This window comes from Opisthorchis viverrini (assembly GCF_000715545.1).
Source record: "Opisthorchis viverrini unplaced genomic scaffold opera_v5_53, whole genome shotgun sequence".
Classification (NCBI taxonomy): Eukaryota; Metazoa; Platyhelminthes; class Trematoda; order Opisthorchiida; family Opisthorchiidae; genus Opisthorchis; species Opisthorchis viverrini.
In genome coordinates this window covers 1,688,698-1,698,435 of record NW_008751710.1, presented here as the reverse complement: position 1 = coordinate 1,698,435, position 9,738 = coordinate 1,688,698, and the positions used below count along the sequence as shown (strand labels likewise).

The window sequence follows — 9,738 nt, the reverse complement described above, 5'->3', positions numbered from 1 at the left end:
AGACGAAGCACAAGCGCTGCTGAATAGACTGACCAACGTCATACCATCTTTCGATATATTCCTTGCACCATCAAAGTGCAGGACGTGCAGTTTCTGAACATAGCCCTTACAATTCAAGAACCGCTGCAGGCTGTGGAGAATTTTACACACCCCGGTAGTTATATTAGCTCTGACGAAGTCAGTGCACGAACCTCAAAGGCCCGAATCACGCTTGCCAATTCGCATTACTTGTGGCGGCAAAAAGACACCTCATTGGGTCTCGGTGGTCACGTATACCAGGCAACATTAAGGCCTGGATAGTTACCAAAGATGGTCTACGCAGACAGATGACGTGAGGCGTCTTCAGGTTTTTGACCACCGATGCCTCAGAAGGGTTCCTGGCGTTAGATGACGTCAACGATTTCGTAACGAGGTCATTAGAAAACGGGTATTTGGTTGTGCATCAGCTGCTTCGGTCGTGGAAAACAGCCAACACCATGGACTCAGATGGTTCGACCATGTGCCACGCACGCCGAAACACTTTCTCCCGGGACGAGTGTTGTTCTCCGTGATTACTTCATAATGACGGAACGCACGAGGTGGACAACATATATGATTTGGCAGAAGAATGTGACCAACAAACTCAGTTGCGCTGATTATTGCCGTCTTCCTGGGTGGAGAGCCCCGAGACGGGTCACACAGTCAGACATGGCGCGGTCGCTCCCCAGTGGTGATCGTGCATCCAAGCTATTGCCTTGCCTATGCATAGCTCCATTCCCAATCCCCCCACAACAGTCCACTGACAGTGCTGTATTTACATACCTCTAATGCGCAGCTACCTAACCCGCCTTCCCAAATCATTGGTGAGCGAAACTGTGGCAGCTACAACCACTGTACGGTTTTGGTACCTTTCCCTAACTTACGACTCGCAACAGTTTTCTACAGCTAAATTGGTATCTCTTTCCTCAGGTTTACCGGGAAAACTTTAAAACAATGACGTGATTTGAATCAACCTACATATTTCACAATAAGCAATTAAGGACAGAACCGCACCGTCGGTATCTGAAGGCGGTGTGATCAGTTTGACTCTGGTGCTGCTCAGCGGTGGAGGGACACCAAGTAGTGCAATGATACCCATCGTGAATCCAATATTGCTGACAATTCGTTCACAATCATCATGGTGCTTAACGTTCAAACTCAACGCGCCACCAAGGCGCGCATCTGGTGAACCGAGGCTATTATAACTACGTTCGGGGCTATTTGTGGTGCATAAGGGGCTGGTTAGTTCTCGATACAATGTGTCTTTCGATGAGTCACAGCTGCAGTCCGTTGGTGAACAAAAGCGCACAAAAAGTAAACGGCGCTCAGTATTTCCACCAGTGCTAGTTTTGTTGAAGCAGAAAATCAGACAGCACATATTCGACTAACTACAGGTATCCAGTCAAGCAAGGGAGCCCCAGTTAACCAATTTAGAGCTATACCAACATTGGTGCAACCCAATGCAGTAGCTGAAGGACCACTCAAAGTTTGGCAACGAAGCATCAGTGTTGAACACTGGCGGTGTGCTGTCGATGATGATGACGTAGCCGGGAGTTTCTATATAAAGAGGGGAGCGTGAACTCATCAATTGTATTCGAGTTTCAGAGATGCCACAGACTTCAACCGACAGAGCATCCAGAGTACGCCCAAGAGTGAGTTGAGTGAACTGCCTAAGAGTTCTCACATTAAAGATTACAATATAAACAAGAGAGAGCTGAATATTAGAGGCGGGGCGGTAGATGTAAGCAGTGTTGCGCAGCTTGTCAATTTCATAGATGCCTGATTGAAATGCCTACATTTGGAATCTACATAAGTGACTGTCAAATGGGACAGGACGTGAGTTAACAGATAGCTATCAATAAAGATGGGAATCCTATCTGCTCTGCTGTATGCAGCGAATAAGGTGACCCGGCTGATGACAGCAGACAATCGTCGATGTGGCATAAAGTAGTTTCAGTTGTAGAGGTTATGGCTGCATGTCGGCTGAGAGACATCCAGGGCGTCCTTACCTAAATAGGAGGACGATAACGGTCCTCAACCAAAGGCTCTAAAGGCTGATCGCAAGGTGGCAGTTTTTGGCTTGAGACTACTAGAGTAGATTCAATTTTAAGGAACACACAATTGTTCTATCCTGGAGGACCAGGAGACTGGGTTTATTATACCTCTGTTGATTGACCAACCCGGTGAGAAAAATTCTGTGAACGCTGCAACACCATCCGCCATTGCAACTCAGCGGGTTATTGAGACAGACAAACCGTCGAAGCACGACAAGGTCCAGTATCTTCGCGACTGACTCACCCCAATATTCTTGTGTCCAACTCGCACTGGTGAAAGAAACCTTGATAAGAAATAAAGTCTACAAATTGGCAAAAGAGCTTGATTGTGAGAAGCGTGAGTCAGACAGGAAAAAATCAGAGGCATGTACAACAAAACGATATATTTACACGTATGGTAAAAAGGACAATACACAAAACCACTTCCCAATTTAAAAAAATCGGTGCAAACAATCAAACAAAAAGGTCAGCAAGAAGTAAGGAGAAAAACAGGACACCGCCGAATTCCACTGCATTCATCAATCGTCATAATTGTCATCGTCTTCAACAGTGACCGTTCCCAAAATACGTTCCGAACCGGTCAGTTTGGGAATGGTTTGTGCATCTCCAGCGGGATGAAGAGAGCTATACGCTAAGAAGTTGGTACACATGCCTTTGGTAGGATTGTCAGCCGATGGCCCAACTATGGGACCTTGTAATGCTGCTGCATCCGCAGCCGCCAGTTCGGATGCAAGGAGCAAATCGCCCCGATCAAGCTGTTCGCCAACAAAATCAGCTCGCGCCTACAAAGGAGGTAGAAATCACACCGAATGCATTCATGTAGATAAAAAACCAAAGGAATATAAATAACGATCTGGTTTTCATCATGAAAAGTTCAGTCAACATATGTTGGAGGGGGGGCTAGATCGAAGTGCGCAACTGGTTCCCTCATGAATCGTCACCGGGGTGTGCGACCTGGTTGGCAAACATTAATCCATCATGCTCAGTTAGAAGAAAAATGAGTATCAAACGAAATTTGTTTCACGATTCAAAGCCCATTGTACGCAGCGCTGACGAATGTCAACAAGGTGAACAAGGTTATATTCAAGGTGGATTATCCACTACCATGGGATCATCAACATTAACATGAGAAAAGCTGGCAACACGCAACTGTGACGCGGCCGACTTTAACCATACGTGACTGGGACCCCGAACACTTATTTGAGGAAATGCGGGAACACATCCTGAACGACAGGCGCGATTCGATTCAGGGAGACTGACAACTGCAATAGCAAATCAAATTCGCTTTGAATACAGATGCGTTGAGTGAAATCCGATGTACTAATCAATTAACACTGAACGTTCGAGAGTTATCTAGAAAAAATTGACAACCCACGGCGCATCCAAAGGGAAACATATGGGTTTAGTGTGAGCTTCAAACTGTGCTGCTCCGCGCGGGAAAATGAGCAATACTTCCAAGACATTTGAAAATCTAATGATATGACATGTTCTCTCGATACTAGAAGATTGGGTTACACAGACATTGCATTTAAAGGACAAAGTCCACAAGTCTTGTTTCAAAGAGTCGAATTGAGGCACCCGCGCTCCTATAAACTGAAGCCCTGCACTTGTGGTACACTGTATCGGGATAAGGCGATGGAGAATTGGGATGGCAGGTTTCTCTGGTACAATATTTTCCCCTCAGAGACAGAAAGTCGCTCTGCAGTGCAGGGAATTCATCTTATAATGGGTGTTGGTCAGATGGCTGTTGATCTGTTCGCCAGGCTTGATAATTAACTTGCGCACGTTTCGTCACCAAGCGAGGAGATATAAATGTGCGATTAGGCGGGCGGTACAGGTTAATTGCCAAGCTCGGTGAACAAACCAACAGGTACCTAATCAACAAGTCATAAACGCACCAGAGCAACCAAAATTTCGACTCAATACCAGGGGACTTCTACCTAGCTCCTTCGTTTCCAAGCCGGATGGTGAATTTTTACAAATAATTGAGAGATCTACTAGCTCTTGTTATCGTGAAATCGTATGCACGGTAAATAAAAGACAGTCATTTAGTTATCCACTTGTCGTTTGGCGACTGGTTCCCCTAATAACATAGCTTGTGTTGATGGATGCGGTTCAGGTAAACGGAACACGTTAAAATCTACGGCTGTGTTAAGAGGACTACCTCCAAACGAACAAATCCATTTAATAGAGGAGAATGCCGGTAGCTCAGGTAGCGTATATGGTCGTTGGCTTGTTCGCTGAGCTGGGCAATTTGGTTGCAAACGTTTCATCACCAATCGAGGTGACATCATCAGTGCGTAGTTGTGCGTAGCGGTGGGTTAGTGGTTGTGCGGTCAAAGGTCATCCCCGGCTACCAGCACGTATATCAACACACACGTAACACTACTGAACGCACAACCACTAACCCACCGCTACGCACAACTACGCACTGATGATGTCACCTCGATTGGTGATGAAACGTTTGCAACCAAATTGCCCAGCTCAGCGAACAAGCCAACGACCAAATCCATTTAATTAACGATTTGTGTTGGTTTTACATTCCAACCTCTCACTGACATCCTATTGGACTGTTAGCTCTTTTTATATTCTGGATCAGTTGAATTCCATACCACGAAACGATCCACTTGTTTGCAGTATAACTTTCTCGAAGTTGATTGTCTTCTCAATTCCGGTGATCTAACGTGTCTGATTGATACATCATCAAAGAGGATATAACGGGCTGTTCGCCCGCCCTTTACATCCAAACCATGAAATTTAGGCACATTTGGCTATAATAACTCGGTAAAGAAACAGCGTTATGAAAAGCGCGTCCCACTTCAGAGTGAAACTTGCCACTAATACGTACTCATCATCGACAGCATAACATCAGTGTTCAACACTGATGCTTCGCTGCTGTACAACCATAAGTTATCTGAAAGTTTTATCGGGGAGAAGGAGGAAGTGATCTAGTGCAAGCCTGCCAAAATTAATCAGTACTGGGTTGGCACAGGTGGGTTGGTTGAGTAGGGCGAAATAGCTCAGTGGTTAGCGCGCGAATTTACTGACCTGAAGGTCCGTGGTTCGAACCCGAATTCCCCCTCTCGACTTCCCCTGTCTAGGCTTGGGCAATCTGACAGTATCCAAGCCCTCGTGCTTCCTTCTGGTGGTATGGCAGTTTGGTACCGAAAAAGTGCTACAGCTGAACGACTGGCGCTAGCTACGATACAGTGAACTTCCCTTCATGACATACTCCTGATGGTAGAAATTTCTGTGAAATTTTGTGACCTTAACGGCAAATCTAAGGCTTTGGAAGACCGATTCTCTGTACCTCATGATCTGAAATCTACAAGTGCCGTCACTACTGTATCAATTAGTGGGCTGGCCTGTCAAGTTCAGCAACTGACTTCGTGAAGAACGTCTCGTAATACATTGAACATTAATGGTAACACGCTCAACGTGCATGCCGAATGCCCAGGGTTCAAGTCATAGTAAGGTCAAAGAAATTCAATGCAGATAGACTCTAATAAGAGCAGACCCGAGTGCAGTTATCTCACTCTACTGGTCTACATCCCTATCATAACTCTTTGTATAACTACAGTTTTGAATGCAATCACATCCCTCCAAAACTAGGCATCATCATAATCCATGAGGCCAATTTTAAAATGTCACATTCTGGGTGCTACCTACAGAGTCGGTAGTCAATGTATTTTGGCAAAAGGCGCCATCTATGGGTTGGGACAGGGAGTGCTGACCTTATGTTATCTCTGTATCGATTTGCCTTTTGTCATATTTTGGGGTGACCAACGGGAGGTACCCACAAAAGAGGTCTCTTCTGAGAGTATGATAGCAGCTGGAAGATTCAATAGGCTAAGAAAAAGTGGTTTCTTACAAGATTTGTTTGAAATGAGTGACTTGCACCACAAGGGGCAGCGCTACCATGAAGGCTACTTGTAACCGTAAAGTCTACACATAATAAATGTCTGACAAGTGAGGGTATTAATGCGCATGCTGTAGAGTATTGTATTGTCCAGCTGCAACACGCTTTCTGTGTCAAGCTGTTATGCAATCCGAAGAGGGTTGACATGCCTCCATGTTGGCCAAACCGACGGAGACAACCTAGATACCGAGGTTGAGTTTGAATCACAATGCTTCCGGTTGGTAAATTTGCGCCCTAACCACTTAGATATCCTGGGCAATGTTCTAGCTTCGGGTTCGCTTGTGGCGGTCTCCACCACAACGGGTCTGCTGGCGCTATTTTATACGTTAAGGTGAACAGTTTCGGAGGCACCTCAGGAGAGCCCACTAGTCAAAAAAGAGATTCTCCGTCTGACCAACTAAGCGTATTTCAATATTAAACTTCCTCCCGAAAGAGATCATTATGGTTCCCTTGAGTTGCTTCCTCCAGGGAAGACTACTACATACACGGCAAACTTAACCACAGATAAACGGGCTGCCACCCAAATATTGTGCTGCCATACATAAGGGTGATTATTTATTTGACCAAGTGGGTGACGTTTTGTGTCATGGAGAACCAGCCTCCGAAAATGGGCTTGAAACGAATATCGAGGGAGCCCTAAGCTTTCGCATGTAAATCACGAGGTGCTATATCCTAAAAAAAAGTCGAATGGGTTGTATATATGCGTGCTATATCCTAAAAAAAAGTCGAATGGGTTGGTATATATGCAGCTGTCAACGTGGAACCTTCCCTAGAAAGATCACCATCAGGAAGACCACCCGAAATGAACAACTTTCAGTTGGACTCATAAGGTTGATTTCAACAATAAAGTCATGTCCAGAACAGACAAATTCACAGAAGTGACCGCCTTGCGTAGACTTTTTGAAGTGGCCTCAACAGAAAACAAAAGTACAAGGGGAAAACCCTCAAAGATATTGGTGCTGGTTGACTTTTTCAAGTGATCATTACAGCGACAGGTGTGATGGAGTTGTTTCTTAAGACCGCCAGCAGAGACTTACGAAAGGTGAGCTCTACTCTACCAAGGGCTTAACCTAATTGGCGTAAAAATACATGAAGTTTCAATGGACGAGTTTCGCATTCCGGTATTTACCTGTCCATGGTGTCCAAGATGTTAGGATGTCAAACCAGATCTAATGGGGCAGGAATGAGGTTAATTCAATTGAAGGGTCTATCTTTAAGAGAGAGGATTATTGGGGAGGACCATCGAACAGTCGTACTCATTGCCTCAAACTCAAAAAAAAAACACCATACAGCCTAGTTCTACATGATTAGGAGGAGTAACCGATTGGAGCTAAAACCTGAGGCCTGGCTCTAACCGAATGAAGCTAAATACTCATGCCTGGCATTCCCCTCCAGGCAACTCCAAGAATTAACAAGCGTCTTGATGACATGACCTTTATCCAACAGGATGGTTCAATTAAGAAGGTTTCACTTTATGACGGGCAGCTGTACGATATGGGACAGTTATAGTGCATGTGATTATGACCAATTATGATAAAAACTTCAAAAGTCGATAAAAAAGGTTGACATTAGCAGAATGAAGTTATGTGGGCAGTAGGAGACTAAGCTGGGTCGAAAAGTTCAACACAAAAAGGAACAAACCTGTTCAAATATTTCCTGTTGCTCTCGTGCCAAGCGCTCCAGTTCCTCGCTATCCTGGTGTTTAAACCGATAGCTGGCGCTTAACATTCGTCGGCCCTTGAGTTCTTCTTTTGCTTCCTCACTAGCCACAACAACTCGTTCCTTATAGGCGGACAAATTCATTGCATCAAGCCCTAGAATGCAAGGGGATAGGTTTGTTGCAGATCGAACTACCTTGAAAGATGTGCTCCGGACTAATTGTCTTCTTTTTGGCCGACGCACAAGCAATGTTAGCTTGTGTAGCCAACTTATGGATGAAGGCGTGACAACAGTTCAACAAAAGTTCACGTGTTTCTGTTGTCAGTCTGGCATCAGGAACGACATCTTTGATGAATTTATTTAAAGACGCCCTCGGAATGGATACTTCGTCCTCCTCCTTGCATTGAAACTCATCCTCTTCAAATACTACAGCGAGCAGGTTGGTTAGTGTTTAATGCGGGTGAAAGGGGAAACTTACGACTCATCAGGTAAGCATTACTCGACCAATGAGACTGATAAGCCGAGTGCCCAAAATCTGAAATTGAAAAAAGTCAAGATTGAGCAGATGAGTGGCTTGATAAACCCTGAAATGGGTGAACATAGTGTGGGCGAAGGGATAAACCCGGATGAAATAAGTTTGCGAAGAAAAAGAGATACATTGTCTTTGTAAGAAACATTCAATACCATCATCCTTTTCATCTTTCGGCCGTGTCTAAGAGCTGGAGTCGTATAACAGTTGGCAGAATGAAAGGATAGGAAAGGTAAAACAAAATACCAGGTAGAAGCTGTGGAATGGGGTAATAGGGGGTAAAACTGAGGAACGGAGCTCCCTGTAGTAGATCGATTATCTTATGGACAAAGGCTCGCCACTGGCTGGGACGGTGCCATTGCGTCTGTCAGCAAAAATTAAGCAACCCTGAGGCACGATGACTTTCATCAGCGAGTATTTAATCATCGTTATCACCATTATCACATCACCAAAGATAACAAGGTCATTGTAGATTGCGACGTCACAATGCCGTACAACCATACCATCCTATAATTTGATACACGCAACCCTTGACATCCAGCTATATCTTGACGCCACGGGGCCGGGATGGCTCGTGGTTAGAGCGCGAATTTACTGACCAGTAGGTCCGTGGTCCGAATCCGACCTCTCCCTATCCCTCTCGACTTCTTTCTAGGCTTGGGCAACCTGACAGTATCCCAGCTCTCGTGCTCCTTTTGGGTGGCGTGGAAGCTAGACGACAAAAGAATGTTGTAGCTCAATGATTATCTTATCTTTTATCTTGACGTCACAAGTGACTCAAATTAGCAAACATGCTCCGGACCTTTGATATTTGTGAACTGAATTTATCAAACTCATGCCCGAGCTAACACAGCTATCGATACAATCCTGATAATTCTCCCCTTTTAGGGCCGTCCGTTGGAATTATGGACTGATGCACAGGATCTACGTTTTCCCTCAAGAGGTGCCGAATCCTTCGGGTAACTTTTTCTCAGTTCGACTGAGCGCTGACTTCTTTGAGACGGATACCACGTCAGCCTCGTGAACTTTTCCGAAAACGGTTGTTTATATCTCATCTATTGAAGCTGGTCCCAGGTCAAACCTGTCAAGGAGGATACGCATCCCTAAGTCTGCACCGCAGAAAATTCAAATCAACGTTTGCGGTTCCGAGTTTCTGGCCCAGTAGCAGGTGAAACCAAAAGTCAACAGATTTTGGTAACTATATCCTAGTGGAGCCTTCATTAACACTTGGTCAACGAAGTGTCTTTCGTTAGTGGTAACCAGATCCAGGAGGGATGGTAGTTGGCCAGTTACTGCAGTATCTGATGGGTGCGACGTGTTGAGTTCAAGCGCTCTCTTGAACGACTTTGGTCAGCGCCGATGCAAGATGTCCACTATATCAGATGAGCTGGGATTCCATCCGGGAAGCCTTTGGAGCATTAAAATCGCCTACCAGCAAAAGATGCGTGAACGGCAGCTGGATGATAATTGTTCAAGAGTTTGTATGGGTTAAAGGTCGTTTTTTTAGCGGACTTCAGAGACAACGGCAGACGAGGCCGAGGACTAGAATCGGTCCAACG

At 45.2% G+C, this 9,738-nt stretch overlaps 1 protein-coding gene across 1 annotated transcript; it reads right to left on the bottom strand.

The window, feature by feature from the left end:
• Positions 1 to 996: 996 nt before the first annotated feature.
• Positions 997 to 8,076, bottom strand: T265_13305 (hypothetical protein; the record flags this gene model as incomplete). Its single annotated transcript, XM_009168254.1, has 4 exons — positions 997 to 1,200; positions 2,641 to 2,854; positions 7,633 to 7,805; positions 7,846 to 8,076. Coding segments are annotated over 4 exons (819 nt in total), but the record flags the coding sequence as incomplete, so codon positions are not given.
• Positions 8,077 to 9,738: the final 1,662 nt, after the last annotated feature.